Source organism: Mercenaria mercenaria, chromosome 11, assembly GCF_021730395.1.
Source record: "Mercenaria mercenaria strain notata chromosome 11, MADL_Memer_1, whole genome shotgun sequence".
Classification (NCBI taxonomy): domain Eukaryota; kingdom Metazoa; phylum Mollusca; class Bivalvia; order Venerida; family Veneridae; genus Mercenaria; species Mercenaria mercenaria.
The window spans coordinates 68912174-68932143 of NC_069371.1; the positions used below are offsets into that span (position 1 = coordinate 68912174).

Consider the following 19970-nt stretch of genomic DNA (forward strand, 5'->3'; position numbering starts at 1 on the left):
CTGGGTCACGTGGGGTTAAAAACTAGGTCAGTAGATCTAAAAATAGAAAAACCTTGTGACCTCTCTAGAGGCCATATTTTTCATGAGATCTTCATGAATATTGGTCAGAATGTTCACCTTGATGATATCTAGGTCAAGTTCGAAACTGGGTCATGTGGGGTCAAAAACTAGGTCAGTAGATCTAAAAATAGAAAAACCTTGTGACCTCTCTAGTGGCCATATTTCTCAATGGATCTTCATGAAAATTGGTCAGAATGTTCACCTTGATGATATCTAGGTCAAGTTCGAAACTGGGTCATGTGCGGTCAAAAACTAGGTCAGTAGGTCTAAAAATAGGAAAACCTTGTGACCTCTCTAGAGGCGATATTTTTCAATGGATCTTCATGAAAATTGGTCAGAATGTTTACCTTGAAGATATCTAGGTCAGGTTCGAAACTGGGTCACGTGGGGTTAAAAACTAGGTCAGTAGATCTAAAAATAGAAAAACCTTGTGACCTCTCTAGAGGCCATATTTTTCATGAGATCTTCATGAATATTGGTCAGAATGTTCATTTTGATGATATCTAAGTCAGATTCAAAACTGGGTCACGTGGTGTCAAAAACTAGGTCAGTAGGTCTAAAAATAGAAAAAACCTTGTGACCTCTCTAGAGGCCATATTTCTCAATGGATCTTCATGAAAATTGGTGAGAATGTTCAGCTTGATGATATCTAGGTCAGGTTCGTAACTGGGTCATGTGCGGTCAAAAACTAGGTCAGTAGGTCGAAAAAGAGAAAAACCTTGTGACCTCTCTAGAGGCCATATTTTTCACGAGATCTTCATGAAAATTGGTGAGAATGTTCACCTTGATGATATCTAGGTCAAGTTTAAAAGTGGGTCACGTGCCTTTAAAAACTAGGTCATTAGGTCAAATAATAGAAAAACCTTGTGACCTCTCTAGAGGCCATGTTTTTCAATGGATCTTCATGAAAATTGGTCAGAATTTTTTATCTTGATGATATCTAGGTCACATGTGCTCAAAAACTAGGTCACTATGTCATATAATAGAAATAACGATGTCATACTCAGTTGAACACTGGGTCATGTGGAGATAGGTGAGCGATTCAGGACCATCATGGTCCTCTTGTTCAATTTGACACCTTCAGTCTTTTGTGCAAATACTTCTGACTGTTTACATTTTGCAGTAAAATACAATCCAAACTTAGTTTTTCATTTGCTTCTGTGAGCAGTGTAAACAAAAAATATCTCAGAATGTTTTTGTTTCCATGAAATGTTGACAAAAAAAGTATTTGTAATCATTAGGAAAAGAATCATAAATCATGAATATATACTAAGAAGAATATTCATTTACAGAACAAGTTTCATTAAACAGTAATATTATTACTATCATGGAAATGCTTTAAGCAACAATAAACAGTACAGACACCTTAAGCAACAGTATTTAACAAACAATAAATCATAATATTATACCTGAGGTTTAAAAATCCATTGTTTAATTAAACAGCCAATCAACCACAGTTAAAACAAACTGATGTAATTATTTCCTAAATGCATATTCTGCATCCAAACGTATTTTTTTCTTGCCAAATATTCAAAATATTTATTCTACATATAAATGATATTTCAGCAGGACTTTAAAAACTAGAAAATGAAATTGCAATAAACAGAGTTACATTTTTAAAAATTATTTATAGAGTTACTGGAAGAAATTATATCAAACAGTGAACACAAACAGTATCATTGAATATGCTTTGTGCAAAAGTAACATTTTAGCTGAATAACATTTAACAATAATGAATATCACAGATATGCTTTGCGCAAAAGTAACAAGCAGCCAAAGTAACATTTTAGCTGAATAACATTTAACAATAATTGAATATCACAGAATATGCTTTGAGCAAAACTAACAAGCAGCCAAAGTAACATTTTAGCTGAATAACATTTAACAATAATTGAATATCACAGATATGCTTTGAGCAGCAGCCAAAGTAACATTTTAGCCGAATAACATTTAACAATAATTGAATATCACAGATCTGCTTTGAGCAGCAGCCGAAGTAACATTTTAGCTGAATAACATTTAACAATAATTGAATATCACAGATATGCTTTGAGCAGCAGCCAAAGTAACATTTTAGCTGAATAACATTTAACAATAATGAATATCACATTTGTGCTTTGAGCAGTAACTAACAGGAATTCAACACTACGGCTTAGTAACATGTAACAACAAGAGCTCCGCCAAGCTGGGCAATATTCGCCATAAGAGATACATCAGAGGATGGGAGCAAAATTTAATGGACTTGAAATGTGAAGCCCAAAGGACAGGAACAACAAGGGGAAGAAATTCAAAAAAAAAAATCCTTACAAGGTAAAGGTATGTCAAAATGCATCTAAAAATTGGATGTACCATCCATGTTGTACCACACAAAAGTGGTCACGTTTTTTGTCGTCTCGATGTGGTGAACATTTGTGTCAAATTTCCTTGAAATACTTCAAGGGGTTCAAAAATTACAGAGCGGACACGAAATTGCTAACGGACAGACACCAGAGTCATAACATAATACGTCCCTTCGGGCATATAAATATTGTATATCACATTTGTGCTTTGAGCAATAATTAACAGGAAGTCAACATGTAGGCCGAGTAACATGTAACAATAATTGTAGATCACATTTGTGTTTTGAGCAATGACAACAAACAGGCAGTCAAAGTAACATTAATTGTTAACAATGTAATTACATATCACAGTTGTGCTTTGAGCAGTACAATTAATATATATCATAATCATATCTTTTATCAGACAGCTATCAAAAAACAAATACCAGTACCATCAGTTTAAATGATGCAAGTTTTCCAAATATTAATTCATGTAGACCTAGTATTTTGTGTTCAAGTGACAAGTCCCCTACTGGTTAAAAACTGGAACTTTCAGTTTGCCTTCCAACCATCTAGTTGAAAAATCATTGTGTAGTAATGTAGTACCACCATCTTGAAAAGAATGCAAGCTGGTTTAATGGAACTTGGTACGTTGATAAAGGACCATTTATAAGGAGATTATACACATCCATTTTTTTCTTTACTGTATCAAAACACTGGTTGTCCGGGTAAAAAATATATATGTTAATATGATAAAATGGGACTCTGCAATATAACTTGAAAAGTATGTTAGGTATTTTAATAAAACTTGTTTTCAAGATAAAGGGCCATTAGTAGATAAATTTATACTACTACTTTATTTTTGGAAGACTGTGATGCAAGTTCATTTCTGAAGGAATCCATCACAATGAGAGATGAAGAGCCAGTTTCCATTTTAAATGTTGAGCACCAAGCAAGGGAGCTAATGGTACCATTTTTCATGTCTTTGGTATGACACGTTCGGAGATCAAACACACTACCTTCTGCACTCTGCAGACACCTTACCATTAGGCTATCAAGGCCCCAATTAGTAGATTACACACACCCCTTTTCCCCTAAAAAAATTCGTTGCTCTGACTAAAAGTATTTAAAAATATGTCGAAAATATTAAACTTTGATAAAAAGTACAGAAGAATTTTTTTTCATGAAACATAGTGCATAGATTAGGCAATATTAAAATATGCTTGATATTTTTGTCTTTTTCTTCTAGTATGTTAATCCATCTTTATGTCTATCCCTTGGTCATAAAAGGGCTATTGGTATTTTATGGAACGGAATCAGAAGAAGCCCATAAAAGGTAATGATTCACGACACCTACCTAATTCAGCTCTAGATGGAAGGCACAACAGCAAAACAGAGCTGCAACTATCCTAATATCCTCCCTTGACATTTTTAAGAATATAAAAAAAATGTTTTAGTTAAATTCTATTTTCCATCTCTGCATAGTTATCATTATTACTAGGGATTACACTGTATTTAAAGACTACCTGAGTATTAAATTTTGTAATCATGTCTAAGACTTGATGATAGTGATCTTAAGTGACAAACAATTTCCCTTAATTGATTTAACTGTCAAGTTTTGATTTTCAATGCTTAATATAGCCTTGATTCTTGGAGGCACTTAATTTTGTTTACATAATTCTAGGCGACATAATTTTCCGTGTGGATTCAATAAGATGCTTCCTCTGTGGACTCTGCAGTCCCAGTTTGATGTGTGGTGGTGTGTGTGGCTCAACTACATCCCACACATATGGATTTGGTAGGTTAATTTTTAGAAGATCAGCAGCATGTAGATTACCTGTAATGGAAATGTTTGTTTGAAATCTTGATTTGGTCGAAGTATGTTTGGCATAGTTTAAAAATAGGCTGTTCATGATAACAGGAATAGCAGAAATGTTTGGGAAAATTAAATAGCATTTCCATCTGTTTCAGCGACACTTCAGCTAGATTAAAACAATGTAGGTATACATAACTACAATAACAATGATCTCTTATTCAATTTGATGTTAAAAAGTCTGAACCAAGAGCATATTGAATTTTTTTTCAATCAATTAGAACAGCAAATTTATTTCACTCCAAAACAAATGCAACCTATGTCTTTGTTTTCTAGCATGTGACCAATACTGGACAGCTTTTTCTAGTTATGAAAAATTATGTGTTTTTTTTTTTTTTTTTTTTTTTTTTTCAATTATGTCCATATTTTTTTTTGATTTCAAGAAAATACACAATTCTTTACAAAAAATCATTTCATCAGCAGACAGCATTAAGGCTATTATAAAAGGCTAGATTATAATCAACATTTTTCATACAATGTTGGGAGAGAAGGGAGAGTTGGGTAATTTTTCATGATTTCTGAAATCATACAGTATATACAAGCTAAAATGTCTGTCAATTTAACAAATCATAATAATACAATGTGCTCAACTACTTGACAACATTTAAGTTGAAAATGTTCCCCCATCCAAGCCCTGGTGATGGATGGGGGCCATTATTGGAGTAAAAGCCGGAGGCTGAGCATGTATACATAGCAAAGACGTTTGCGACAATAGTTTAGTGAGAAGCAACTATTTAAAGCTAAAATGAAACCGGATACGCGATCGATAACCCGGCGAGACCATTCACCCAATAGCTTCCTGTAATCATAATTTAAAGCATGAATGTTTGCTTGCTGACAAATTTCAATCAAAAAAAGGGCTGGGCATAACAACCACAGCTACAAGGGAGGGAAGTATACAAGCGCAGCCTCCGGCTTTTACTCCAATAATGGCCCCCATCCATCACCAGGGCTTGGATGGGGGAACATTATTTTCGCAAAAGCCTACGGCGTTTGCATGTATACATAGCATCTTTAAAGATTGTCAACAAGAAACATTAAGAAAAAAGAAATGCAAATACACTGTATTTAAGTAATCTCTAATTTACTGAACCGAAACAATAAATTCAGCAAAACAGAAGTGAAAGAAAACTACATTACATCATGAAGTAATGTAATCATAACCAGGTCATAAATAATTTAATGCAAACTTAAGGAAATAATTCCCAAATTTAACAGTTTCAACAATAATATATATGCATTTAAAGATCTATTACTGTCACTTCTCAAGCACTAGTCACTCTAACACAGCTCTGGCAAAAGAAACATCACTATTAGCAACTACTGGTCTATAATAAAACTTATAGAAGTTCCTGTCCGAGCTCCAGTCAGCTGTGTCCAAAATAGTTTTTAGAGAACACTTACCCACCGCTGCGGAAACGGCCGCAGATCTATATGAATGAGCTTTGAAAAAACCACTATCAATACCTGAAAACTGTAACACTGTCTTAAGCCACCTAGCAACTGTGCTGGTTAAAACCTTCTCATAAGTTACATATGAAATCAAAAGCTGTCTAGATTTCCTTAAATTCTTGGTACATTTAATATAATATAATAAAGTATGCATCACACATAGAGGTTCTTCCTCAAAATGTTCCAGTTTTAACGAAAAGACATTAGATCTGCCTGATCTCGAGGTTTTCAACAAACCTGGAAAGAAAAAGGTCATATGTGAACTAGCGTACTGTACACAGTCTAAATTCATAGACACAAGAGTCTGAGCACGTGGTGCACAACATAAAGCTATTAACGCTACCAGCTTCAAAGTCAACATTTTTAACGACAATTCCTTCAGTGGAAATAGAGTTTTAAGATACCGCAAAACAACTGTGACGTCCCAGGTAAACTTATATCTCGACTTAGGGGGATTAGAATGAAAAATCCCTTTCATGAATTTAGGAATTAGATTTAAATTACCACACCATGTGTTTCCAAAAAAGGGAAGTGTTTGTAAAAGCATAGCCTTATGTGTATTCAAAACAGAATAAGACTTACTTTTCATATGCAAGTTATACAAGTAATTAACTACTAACATTTCAGTCGTACAAAAAGGATTTTTATGCTGTTTATAACACCAAGAATACCAGTTTCTCCAGGCCAAACCGTATTGTTTGCGGGTTCCTGGTCTCCATGCCTGGAGGATAACGTCAATAGCTCCTGTTGAAACTTTTCCAGAACTGAGGGATCTCCGGATAGCTGAACTCCAATCAGAGTGAGGGACTTCCCTAGTGGATGGTGTCTTCCATCGTGTACCATCGACAACAAGTCTCTGTGTCTCGGCAACCTGACAGGTAGAGAAGCTAAATTAGGCAAAAGCAAAGGAAACCAGGGTTGAGATTTCCAAAAAGGTACAATCAAAATTGCTTTAACCACTCTGTCTTCAACTATTTTGTTAATCACTTTACTTATCAAGTTAAAAGGTGGAAATATATATGGCAACAATCTACTCCACGAACATGAGAAAGCATCATTAAAAGATGCTCCAGGTTCTGGGAACCATGACACAAAACTGTCCAATTGTCTATTAATTCTGGAAGCAAATAAATCTATCTGTGGTTCAAAGAAATGTTTACATAATCTTTTAAAAATTTCAGGTTTCAACCTCCATTCAGTGGAATCAGAAAAATTTCTAGAATAATAATCAGCAGTTTTATTGTCTATCCCTGCAATGTGAATGGCTGAAACATAAATATTTCTTTTTAAACACCACTGCCAAATTTCACCTGACAAAATATCAAGATCTACAGAAGTCATTCCACCCATATCATTGACATATTTCACAACTGTGACATTATCACATTGAAATTCGATACGAGTATCTGTGCAATCAAAATACAAAGCCTGTAATGCAAAATAGATAGCCAGTAATTCTAAATAATTTATGTGATTATTTGCTTCTTTTAATGACCAACAGCCTTGTGAAACTCTACCAGAATCTAAATCTACACAGCCATAACCTATATCAGAGAAGAATCTGTTCTACATTTAAATTCAACTTTATTTGGCCTGATGTGTTTACCATTCTTAACTTTGATAAAATCACACCACCAATGTAACTCTGCTTTACCTTCTTCTGACAAACTAACTTGATTTAAAAAATCCATGTCTGGACCCAGTCCACGTATTTTATCCCTTTCCAAAGAACGATAATGTAAGGGAGCTTCCAAGACTGCGTAAAATGCATTTATAATTGAGCCAATGAATGAAGCCAAATCCTTGACAACAACAACCGAGGACTTTAATAAAGCACTTGCTTTAGAAATGATTTTTTCAACCTTTTCTTCAGTCAGAAATACCATAAAAAGAACAGAATCCAAAATATACCCAAAGAATATAATTCTTGTACATGGGATAAACTGAGATTTCTTTTCATTAATAGTAAATCCCAAAGATGTTAAAGTAGAACAAATAAGCTGTGTATTTTGTGCACAAATATCTCTTTTCTGATTCAAATTTAATGAATCATCAATGTAATAACAGCAACGAACTCCTTGGAATCTCAACCAGGCATAAACTGGCTTCAGAATTTTAGTAAAAACCCTTGGAGCTGAACTTAATCCAAATGGTAAAACATCATATTGCCAAAGAGTACCATTCCATTCAAACTTAAGGAATTTTCTAAAATCTGGATGAATAGACACTGAAAAATAAGCATCTGATAAATCTATACTTGAGAACCAATCATTCCTTTGAATCAGATCTAAAACTATTTTAAAGTGTTCCTGTTTGAAATGTTCATAAACAACAAATTTATTCATTTTCTTAAGATTCAGAATAGGACGATATTTATTTTTTCCCGGTTTTGGAACCAGAAATAAGTTGGATATAAATTGTCCTTGTTCATGAACTGTTGGAGATATTGCTCCTTTATTAAATAACTCTTGTACCTCATCATCAACTACTAACTTTTCTTCATCAGAAAAAGGAATGACAGATGGAATAGACGTCTGAAAAGGAATTTCCTCAAATTCTATTTTGTACCCTTTTACAGTTTCCAAAATCCAAGGATCTTTAGTAAATTTTTGCCAAATATGCTCAAAAAATCTCAGCTTTCCTACCTGCTTTATTCGTTTGGGGCAGATGCAGTAGCCGTTGCAAATGGGCGTCTTCTGGCCCTGTATGAATTTGCACTCCCACGACCATTACCATACTGGCTGTACTGATTATACTGTTGCTGACCATAGGGATGCATTCTACCCCCTCGTCTATAAGCATTTCTGTAGTTACCAACAGATTGTCTTCCCCTGAAATGTCTATTTTCATACCTCTGAGAGGCCAAAGAAATACCCGTGTCACAATTTTTGATTTCTTTTACAATATCATCTCCAAATAATTGGTTTGTAATGGGGGTAGACTGATTACAGATGTTTTTATATTTCTTTTTCAGGCTTGGACGTATAATATACCGCCTACGAAGGGACAAGTGGTATTGAACTTGCCCAAACAAAGTAAGGGCATCAGAAATACATTGTTTTGCAGATTGATTTAAGTTTTCTCCCATGGTTTCAGCCAATTTAATTATTGGGACCATACCAGAGGCAACTAATGTTTGAATATCAACGAGCATTCGGTCATAACTACGCCCTTTCTTTTCTAAGATCTTCCAGACTTCCTGATTTACCATTGGTGGGCTCAAATTACAACAATTCTCAGAAATTTGGTATTTTTGAACAATGTCTTCAGTGCAACAGGCAGAAGTACATGTAGTGTTTATTAATTTAGCCAAAGATGGTGAGATTGCTTCACCTATAACTACACTTTTTAATTTGGGTTGTGCCCACTCTGTACCCTCTGTACTCTCTTTATTCTCAGCTTCTTTCCCAAACATAGCTTGAAGAAGTTTGCCACTCATATCTTTATTGCCACCACTTGGTACAAAGTTACTAGAATAATCAAATTCTGAGTCAGAGATATCATCTCGGTCAATATGCACTCGTAATCAGGGAACATTATTAGGATCAAAATTTTCATCATGTACATCATCGTAATAGTCAGGTACAAAATCTGCCTCGTCTTGATAATCATTATGAAAGACTGGCCTTTGACTATTGGAAGAGGGTACTGACAAGGGAGCCCTTACAGAAGCAAGCCTCTGTGGCGTACATGCTGCGTATTTGCTGTGTATATGCCGCGAACACAGTAGTACGCCAGAGGAGTACATTTTACATACACCGCATGCCGCGTACATGCCGCGTACTATTTCGAAGAGTACACAGCATGTACGCAGGAGGTCACTAGTACACTTCAAGTATGCAGCAGAGACTCTGAAAATTTAAGGAGTACACTGCATGTACGCAGGAGGGACTTGTACAAGAAAATGGTACACTGCATGTACACCGCAGATACTTCGAAATTTATAACACTTATATTTAGTTGCATTAAAGTTGTTTCCCCTTGATGCAGTTATGCCATTTTCTTCAGATGTTTACCAAATTACATGCTACAAAAATTGATTTATTTCATTGAAAAGTGGATTAAGAAAAGCATACTAATTTATTTGATAACATCAATCTACATTATTTTGGTAAGGGTAAATACTTATTGATGCATGTCACTTATCTTTTTTCTGTTTTTTTTTCTGTCCAAATGATCAGCATTTGCATAAGAAAGTTGGTGGGGTAAGGAATTTACATTATCACAGCAGTTTCGCCACAAGAGTACACAGCATGTATGCAGCAGGAGTACACAGCATGTACGCCGCAGGACTCGGGGCCAGGAGTACACAGAATGTACGCCGCAGGAGTACACAGCATGTACGCCGCAGGGGTTGTACACCACAGGCTCATTTGCATGTGAAAAGTGTATGTGCCGCGTACATGCTGCGTACTATTTCCCGCACACTAAATTCCTCCAGCGTACATCCTGTGTACTATGTAGTCCACAGCATGTACGCAGCAAGTAGTACGCGGCAGAGCTCATTTGCATGTCAAAAGTGTACTACAAACGTACTATCGGTGTATGTGCGGTGTATATCCTGCGTACTATTTAAAGCCCTTGATTTCAGTACACATCATGTACGCATCATATACGCTGTATGTACACAGCAAGAGTACGCAGCAGGCCTTTTTCTTCTGTAAGGGAGGAACAGGCTGAGCAGCATAAGACTGAGGTGTGGGGTTAGCAACACCAAGTTTCTGTTTTAATAATTCAATGTCTTGAGAAGACAATTTATCTAATATATTTTTTGCTTTCTTAGACTTTTTCTTATTTTTAGAAACTGTAGTCTTTTTAACAGGTCGTGTTTTTGAAGGTTTTTGACTTTTTGAATTCTTTACTGTTTTACCACGACCACGTGGAACATCCCCGGATCTATCCGTCTCGGGGCTACAATCTCGAGGCTGCTCTGAGGCAGTATTTGTAACAGTTTCGTTAGCCCCCACAACTATGTCATTTTCATCAAATCCCGAAAACTCGGACTGGCTTTCATTTTCTCCAATGCGGAGTTCCTCGCCCTCGCTCGAGCTCATGATTTTTAACAAAAAAGTATTTCAAAAAAAGAAAACAGAACTCTGGACTATGTCCAGAGGAGCTCGGTTAATATACAATTACCCTTTTAAAATACTAACCAAAAAAAAAAAATACACGAAGTCTAAAAAACATACAATTTCTTCAGAGTATGAAAAATTGCATCTCATGTCTACCGACGCAATGTCAAATATGATTACAGGAAGCTATTGGGTGAATGGTCTCGCCGGGTTATCGATCGCGTATCCGGTTTCATTTTAGCTTTAAATAGTTGCGTCTCACTAAACTATTGTCGCAAACGTCTTTGCTATGTATACATGCAAACGCTGTAGGCTTTTGCGAAAATAATGGCCTATAGCTTACATGACTATGTTACTTTATTACAATTCATTACAAATTTAAATTTCATTATGGTAATAACTAGTTTTGTGTTAAGATTAAATCAAAGATATAAGAACAGTTAATTAGATAAAGCTTGACACTCTGAAATTCTAAACTGTATAAACTTAACAAGCTTTCAGAATACTAATACCTGCATTTATAGCACTGTCAATAGGATAGATTCCTGTACAACTGGCTTGGTAAGGATCTGCTCCTGAAAAGACATTTACTTTTATTTACAGTGGCACTGTATTAAACGCTGCTTGCAGGACTTGAGCAAATCTCAAAAACCAATAAAGTGGGAGAAGCTAACAGTTCACTTTATTTACAGTCCACATCTTTATGGTAGTGCTTATCAGCAATACTTCTGCATGCTGTTCATTTTTTTTTCCAGATAGGTACTTGTGATAAAACAAGTGTTTCACTATTTGATCATAACTAAAATTAATTTCAGGTAAGTACTCATTTCACATTTAATTCAAACCCTGTGATTCATGTTTTACAACTGATTTGTTTTTGCTTGATAAAAAAAGCAATTTTCCATAAATTTGTTTAGCACCATTCACATGATTCCCTGACTGAAAAATGCTTTATGTGGACCTACCATGTTTCAACAAAGTTTGAATAACGTTTAAATTTCCATGACCAGCAGCTCTATGTAATGGTGTGTACCCAGCCAAGTTTGCAGAATTCACATCACAACCTTCAAAGGTGAAAAAAAAGCATTTACATGAAAATGCAAGAATAGAAATTTATATATCTTTACTGGTAAGAATGAGAAGTGTATTTCAGCGAAATGTTTCAGTTTGCTTTAGATATATTTGATAATTTGACTGCTGCCTTTCAAACAATAAACATGAAAATTCCAGCGTAATAAATAAAATTAATATTAAAAGAAAGTAAATGGGTTTGGCCATGAGTTCTTATACCATTCCTCATTATCAGATATATAAATGACTGATAAATTTTTTTTTTTCCATTTCAGTGCAATTAGATGCCAGTCTCCTATTCATCAAACATAAAATTAAAGAATATGAGTTGGATTTAATTTAGAAATTTTAACATCAATTCCATATTTTATTCTCTGATATATTTTTGTCAAATTAAGAAAAAAATATATATGACTTTCCAAATTTTTATGAGAGCAATTTTAGAATTTTTAAAACAGTACTCAACAACAAAAAAAACTTCGAATTCATGTGCAACATTCAGGCTAAAGTTGTTTAAAGCAGTTTAGATTGTAAGTATGCATTGCCTTATTGCTTATTGTTTAAGGACTTGGCGATATATGACCATTTTGTGTCGATTCGCCGTAAAACCCAACTCACTCACTTATTGTTTAAGGCAGTTTAGATTATAAGGGTATATTGTTTTAGACAGTTTAAACTGCAAGTTTACATTACGGCATTTTAGTTTGTAAGTGGATATTGTTTCAAAAGGCAGTCTGATAAATCTTTTCTCTTTATCAAAATACAATTGCTTATTTATAAAAGCAATAAAAATGTTTACCCGACTGAATGAGTTCCTCAAGGACAGTGACATCAGGTTCACTTGTACTTAGTATGCCAAATGTTGCTAAATATAGAGCAGTGTCACCTGCTTTTGTTCTTCTTGTCACATCTGCCCCTAGTTACAGAATATCATGAATATATTTGGTCGCATCAAACACTACAGATAAATACAACACAAATATTACCATAATTCACCAGTATATTATCATAATCTTGTCATTAATACATTTATTCCCTATTTACTAGAATTCATGACAGCAAGATTTTACTTATATTCTAATGCTTTTATTTTAAGATGTATAAAAGCATGACAAATGTTAAATAGCACCAACCTTTTACTAGCATGTATTTTATCAGTCCTTTCTGACCACTTAAGCAAGCACACTGAAATATTCAATACATAAAAATTAAAAGACAACTCAATTTTTGTTTAAATTATAATGCTAATTATAGTCAAAATATATTTTTGCCTCCTTTTGGTTGAATTAGTCGTTTCGAAAGAAATTTGTAGTCGACTTGTAAATTACTAGCATTACTAATTTACTATGTTAAATCCATTGTCAGCAAAAATATTTTCTTATTCAACTCAAACCAAAGACTAAACTAATGTACCTAAATTACTTAGAAATAACATGCTTCAGTTATCATTTTTTTATTGTTGAATTGAACTAATGTTCTGAGTTAGATGCATATGAATTTTGATAATCATATTCCAGTTCATTTAATAGTATAATTTATATTTGAAAAGCAGCAATTCATTATACAGAATTAATATACATTTGACTTTTGGAACAAAATATAATTTAATGCAGCAGTGGTAAATTTTAGTTACAATCTAGCTAGTAGTCCTGCAGACTGTTTATACAAAAACCATACTGTAACATACCAGGAACAATGTAAGACCATTTGAAGGTATCACAGAGTTAACATCATAATGAAGTTTTTCTATTACATTTATTGCTGCCTGTGCATGACCTGGCTCGTAAGCTGTCTGAAATAAAATGTTTTAACAAGAAATGATAAAACCAAAACAATATTGTTGGACTTGCATTAAATAGCTTTACATTTTGTATATGTTCTTTTATAATACTGCAAGGATGAACTTTTTTGAATTTTTGAAAGTGTTCACTGAAAGATCCCAGCAGTAGTTAAACAAACACTACATGCCTCGATAGCCTAGTGGTAGAGTGTCCACTTCGAGTGCGGGTCGTGGGTTCGATCCCTGGCCGCGTCATACCAAAGACATGAAAAATGGTACCAGTAGCTCCCTTGCTTGGCACTCAGCATTAAAAGGGAAACTGGCCTCTTCTCTCATACCCTCGTGGCGATGGATTCCATCAGGAATGAGGTGTCAAGAGTGATTGATATAAGTTGCAGAACTTCCTTCACAATCAATCTTTAGAAAATAAATTATGTATAAACTGAACACTACATGCTTTATAAGGAAGAATATTTTTAAAACTCTGCTTGTTAGAACCCAACAGTTGTGTCTCTTAAACATCATAATGTAAAATTATTAGTTACACATCTAACAACTAGTATATGAATGGTTTTCATGACTATCATAGAATCTACCTTTGCTAAATCAAACACACTCCAGTTGGTAGAAAGGTCATCACTAGGTTTTGTTATTCTATTTCCACTGTTATCTGTTCTTTTAATCTTCTCCTTTCTTGTCTTGCCTGAATGTACCCAAGCTAGATTTTATATATACAAAAAAGTATAGTTTTTTATTATATATATATGCTAGAAAAGATAACAGCACTTTTGATGCCTGCAAACATTTCAGAAAATATTTAAGAAACCTGTCAGCCAGCTAAGATTAAACTGTGAATCTACAATAATATTATTGCAAAATATTTTATTATAGAATTTTCTGGACTACTTGTATATAACATTTTACTGCATTACAATTGTCTTTGTGCAGTTTCTGATATCTGACACAGTTATTATTATTGTGAGGCAATTTGTTTTATTTGTTTATTCATTAAATCAACATACCAAAAATACTTTTAAACAAGAGAATGGACACAACCAGGATAATCAGGGTATTTCCTTTAGACAAAAACGGAACTCCTGTCGCCACCAACTCTGATCCTGTAATAAAGAAAGTCATGTTGATATATAAGTCACTGGCTGAGGCTGGAATTCCAGCCCACCTCTTAACCAACCATAATCTGCAGTTTTTGTAACTACTTACTTAGTTACTTTTAAGGTTGCAGTGATATCAGACATTTGAAGAATTACAATTGTGCTCCTCCCATCTGCATTTTGAATGTAAATTGTTTATACCCATTTTCTTATAAAAGTGGCTTAAGCTTATGGTTTATAGTCATGCACAATTCTATTTCGAAACATTATAAACACACAGCAACATTCCAATTCAAGCAACTTATATTTTTATGTCTTGTTTCCCAGTGTCATTATTTTAGATTTGTTTGTTTTTACAATTTCCTACCTTTTGCCTGTAAAAATTCACATGTTGCTTGAAGTGATTCCTGTACATTGTTGAAAATCTTTGTGAATAGTTTGATTATTTCTGATAAAGTCCATGTGACCATTTCTGTAAAATAAAGGTTTTGTAAGGTATTTTAGCATTACCTAAAAAACTTAAAACTAACTTGTTTAAAACTCAAGTTAAGCATCAATACTAGAATGGCTTGTTTTGAAAAAGATCAATATTGCCATACTGGTTGGGAACCATTTTCTGGACACATTTTCATATTTCGGGTCCATTATTCCCTAAAAAAATATTTGACATAAATAACGCCCACACTACACAAACTTCAGCTCCTTCCACATCCGATGTTGTAATCAGCATTGCGTTGTGACGTAAAATATGGGTTCCATGGGGCCTCAAATGGGGTCACTAAAATAAGTTATTTTTCCCGTCAGGTAAATCAGTATCCGGACAAATATTTTGATGGTGTTTTGTTGTTAATTTGATATCAAAATAAGTAATTAAACTATTTCTACACATTTCTTTATCATTCATCTCTTCAAAATTGCACATGAAACATAACCCGACGTTCAATAGCAGCTACGAAAACAAACCGAGGTTGACTATAAAAAAACTCGAATTTCGTCTTATACGAATTCTTGATAAATCCAATAGATATAGAATAAAATAAGTGAAAAAATCGACAGCCCTGCATCTTACGTAACTTTTTGCGTGAAATTAAAAGTATCATACAGTTACCTGAATCAGTGGGGCACCAGAATCGGTGTATTTTGTTTAAGCACGCTCCTTGTTTGAACAGGGAGTCGTATGACATAATAAGTTTCTGCAGTAGTTGTGTAAACTTATTAACTCCCTGTTGAGCTGTAGTTCATGAACTGATGAGCATTCATGAACTGTTCACGAACTGTTCATGAACATTCCTGAACCATTCGTGAACAATGCGATGAATGTTCCTCAAAAAGTTTGTGAACTGTTCACGAACCAAAAGTTCATGAATTGTTCATGAAACTATTCCTGAAAAAGTTCACCAACTGTCTGTGAACCTAAAGTTCAAGAATTATTCATGAACTGGTTCTTCAAAAATTTCACCTTTGGTGCATGATTTTAAGTTCACGAATTATAAGTTCAGTAATCAAACAAGTGACTTCATTCAGAACTCCAGTGCAGTATTTGATTTTATTTCAATTATGCTGATGGTTCATGAACCTGAAGTTCATACACTGTTCATGAACTTCAAATTAATGAATTGATCAATCAAGTCTGAAATTCATAAAATTCATAAAACAGGATCCGTTTACTTGTAAAAGCTTCTAGTATTTACAGCTGAAGGCTAATACCAGAGTTACTGATAACATACATATGACTAGGAATGTTACTACATGTATTTTGTATTTTATGTTGTCTGCAATTTGTACAAAATTTTGATTAAACATTGGGGATAGCTAACAGAAGTTTCATCATTATTTGGCAATTTAGAAAATGTCACTGGAAAAGAATAATGGTGTACACTGATACTTGGTTGGTGAATTTATTGATGTCTTTCATTTCATACCAGAAATCCTTGAGATATTCATGAACTTGTTTAAGAATGAATCAAGATTTTTTTCATGAATGTCAATATACCTATAGAATTCAAGAAAAATTCTTGAAAAAAAAAATGATGAACATTTTATGAGCAGTTTAAGAATATTAAATTCTTAAAACATTCTTGATGTGTTCTTAAGAAAAAGTCATCTAAGATTCAACAAAAGTACTAAAAATTCAAAACCTTTTTCTAGTTCAGTACCAGTTCTTGAACCCAATAAGGAGTTTCTGAACTGTTCACTCATTAAACATAAAACTTAGGTTTTCCTTTTACAATAAATGAATAAGTTCATGAACTGTTCATGAATGTTCATGAACATTAAATTTATGTCACATGATCAGTTTCCATTATTTTGTTGCATGCTGGGAAATTTTTTTGCACATGTGATTCAGCAATTTTTTAGAAGTTTGTGCAGCAAATGAGAAGGAAATATTTATCATACTACATTAAGGAATGGTTTAAAAGGAACATGAGTATACTGAATATCAAATAAGTAATTATGGTGTTGTCATAAATTGTTCATTTTAAAAATATAAAATCCTTTTAAAATGTCACATGTTTTCACAACCCTGAAACAAAGCTAGTATCTAATCTGAATGTCAGTCTTGAGATTAAAGTAAATTAGACCATCTAGCAACTGAATTTTGGATAAAATTTCACTTGGGATTTTGTTGTTTTTTCCGCTTTTTTATATTTTGGAATTTAAAGTCCTTTTTCAGTGTCGTATGAAGGCGTAATAATTTTTAAATGCAAAATGGACACAATCGGATGTCCTTGGGATTTAATCACAGATTTAAACAGTGCAAAGTGTTCTCAAGTCACTGACCTGAGAAAGCCTGCTTTTCTCAGACAGGCTTTATCAGGCAGTTGCTATAGTAACGTCACTATTGTCAAAATCACTGTTTCTAATTCAACTGGGTTCATCAACTTTCCATTTATCTTGTTACTTTCAGTTCATGAACCCCTGGTTCATGAACTATGGTTCATCAACTTGATGAATAGTTGATGCCACAAAAAGTCCCATTTGTAGTTGATGAACTGTTCATGAATAGTTCAAGAATAGTTCAAGAATTATTCGTGAACTGTTCATCAAGTTCGCGAATTTCTGGTCCATCAAATTCATGAACCTATCAATTCATGAACTTTGATGAACACATCCAGTTCATGAATTTGATGAACCAGTCCAGTTCATGAACTTGATTAACCATGCCCAGTTCATGAATTTTTGATATCGTAAAAAGTCCCATTTGTAGTTCACGAACTTTCATGAACTATTCATGAACTGTTCATGAACAAAGTTCTGGAATAGTTCAAGGATTATTCATGAACTGTTCATGAATTTCTCAACAGGGCTACATCACAGCTGTCAAACTTTGCAAAATGTGATTTTAAATAAAAAGTAATGATGATTTAAAATACCCATGTATAAATTTTCATGAATTTCTTATTACTTTTTTCCACTGTTACAAAATCTCCTCCACTTCCCACACTTTTTAACCATTTGAAACAATATTTTGTATGATGTAGTTTCAAGATCTGCCGAAATTATAAATATGTGGTAAAATAATATGCATTACCCAGAATTAGCATACAGCTTATTCCCAAAATTTCATCTTTTTATATATTTATGTTGTAAAAAGTACTGTTTTACCTCCATTTGTTTCACATGTGAATGTAAATAAATCTTGTTTTTTCTGTCAGAAATGGAAAGATTGCAGTTAAATAGTTGCATCTCATTTGTATTCACTCAATTTGGAGTATGTAACCATAAAGGATGTCACCCTCATCCACCTCTTATACTGCTGCTTGCAAATGGAGGCTAGACTGCATGATGGTTTTCACTGCCATTGCTATGGTTAACCTTACTTGATACAAATCCCAGCAAATATATTCATTTTCATGATAAGAAAGTATTGCTTTTATGATAACTTTAATGTTTTGGACATACTTTTCCATTTTAATATCACTTAATCATATGACCTACGAGAACACTGATTCAGGCGTCGGCATTTAGACATATGGCTTATAGGGGTCATGTTATTAAAATGGCTCCGATTTTAAATTGAAAGCTAGTTTTAAAAAATTTGGATCTCTTTAGGATGCACAAGTAAATAATGTATCAAAATAAGTTCATTTTGATATATTTAACCCAGGTTTAGACAAATGCATAGGAGATGAATCCTTATCCCCACCAATACTGGTAACTCCTGGCTAGAACATGTTATCAGCAGACAATCATTATGTAGTTTGATTATTTCTTCCCCACTTGATACCTTGGCATGTGTGAACTACTGTGTATGCTATTTCTTGATGTATTTACTACAGAATATATCTTTTTATAACACAATAGTAATTATAATGTTTTAAATTTTACAACTTATTTGTGATGAAAAGTCAAATCTAAATCCACGGGAATACGAGAAACTCTTGGTCCATTTCTGCGGGTGAGGGTGGTCTCAAATACAGTAACAAAATAATTAAATGGGATAATTTGAGTAACATCTTATGACTGCATCTGAAAGACAAGTGAATTTTCTATAAAATAACACCCAAATGCTGTTTATGAAATGATTAATCTGTTACTGGGAATAAAAACAACCCCTTAGGCCCCCGAGAATATGAAAAAACAACAGGATATTCTGGCCTAGGATTAGATCTATACATAGAGCTCTGAATTCGGCTACCCATATCGGGCCTCAGTCAAACGGCAGCATGTCAATACATGCGATCAGCTGTTTAGACGGCATAGAGGCTATGACTAGCCTAGGATCAATTCTGTATTCATGATAGAAAGAAATCATGGATCCGCATTCAAGTTAGCGTACCATATCTGAATTTCTATGGAAATTAGTTATTTAGCATGTTTAGGTTATTAATTGCCGGCAACTTGATTCTTACTGGAGTCATTTTCCATAACTGCAGACGACAGGAAGTGACATTTCTCGGGAATAATTTAGGCCGCTTACGGTATATGGAAAAGGTAAATTATGAGCTGAAGGAATAAATGGTTCAATAACAATTAATCAAAGTTTAAAATGTAAGAAAATTACAAGATTTTTTTAAGCATAATCGATCAAAATGTACATAATTTAAACAATGTCCTGATAATGCTTAGGGAAATGGATAGACGTTAAAAATTGAGTAGTTACGTCCCTTTTATCAGAAATGAACTTCCGGTAGAGGTGTCGTTGAAACATATGAGTCGATATTTTTAGTTTTTCGTATTTTATGGTAAGCTGATTGATATTAACAGATATATTAGACGATGTGGCATTAG

At 33.8% G+C, this 19970-nt stretch overlaps 2 protein-coding genes across 3 annotated transcripts; both read right to left on the minus strand.

The window, feature by feature from the left end:
• Window positions 1-3942: 3942 nt before the first annotated feature.
• Window positions 3943-19716, minus strand: LOC123531933 (ankyrin-3-like). Of its 2 annotated transcripts, none has more exons than XM_045313240.2 (10): window positions 19592-19716; window positions 15106-15210; window positions 14649-14744; window positions 14223-14344; window positions 13534-13638; window positions 12980-13031; window positions 12646-12762; window positions 11741-11839; window positions 11288-11350; window positions 3943-4215 (listed from the first exon to the last, which is right to left on the minus strand). In XM_045313240.2, the coding sequence occupies exons 1-10, from the start codon at window positions 19605-19607 to the stop codon at window positions 4049-4051; spliced, it is 942 nt and encodes a 313-aa protein (XP_045169175.2). In that variant the 5' UTR covers window positions 19608-19716; the 3' UTR covers window positions 3943-4048. The 2 variants fall into 2 exon arrangements, with proteins under 2 accessions (XP_045169175.2, XP_045169176.2); XM_045313241.2 differs by having other exon boundaries at window positions 14223-14329; window positions 19592-19710.
• On the minus strand, window positions 6447-9357 carry LOC123550464 (uncharacterized). The gene is made up of 2 exons (XM_053517660.1): window positions 8349-9357; window positions 6447-6574 (listed from the first exon to the last, which is right to left on the minus strand). Exon 1 carries the CDS (start codon window positions 9140-9142, stop codon window positions 8354-8356), a length of 789 nt encoding a protein of 262 aa, XP_053373635.1. The 5' UTR covers window positions 9143-9357; the 3' UTR covers window positions 6447-6574; window positions 8349-8353.
• Window positions 19717-19970: the final 254 nt, after the last annotated feature.

Bases quoted from the DNA above. Each gene is read 5' to 3' on its own strand.
- LOC123531933 (XM_045313240.2), bottom strand. The intron at 14,745-15,105 runs GTAGGAAATTGT...TCTTTATTACAG, and splicing joins TGAATTTTTACAGGCAAAAG to GATCAGAGTTGGTGGCGACA. The intron at 11,840-12,645 runs GTAAACATTTTT...TCACCTTTGAAG, and splicing joins TGAGGAACTCATTCAGTCGG to GTTGTGATGTGAATTCTGCA.
- LOC123550464 (XM_053517660.1), bottom strand. From the start codon at position 9,142: ATGAGTGGCAAACTTCTTCAAGCTATGTTTGGGAAAGAAGCTGAGAAT.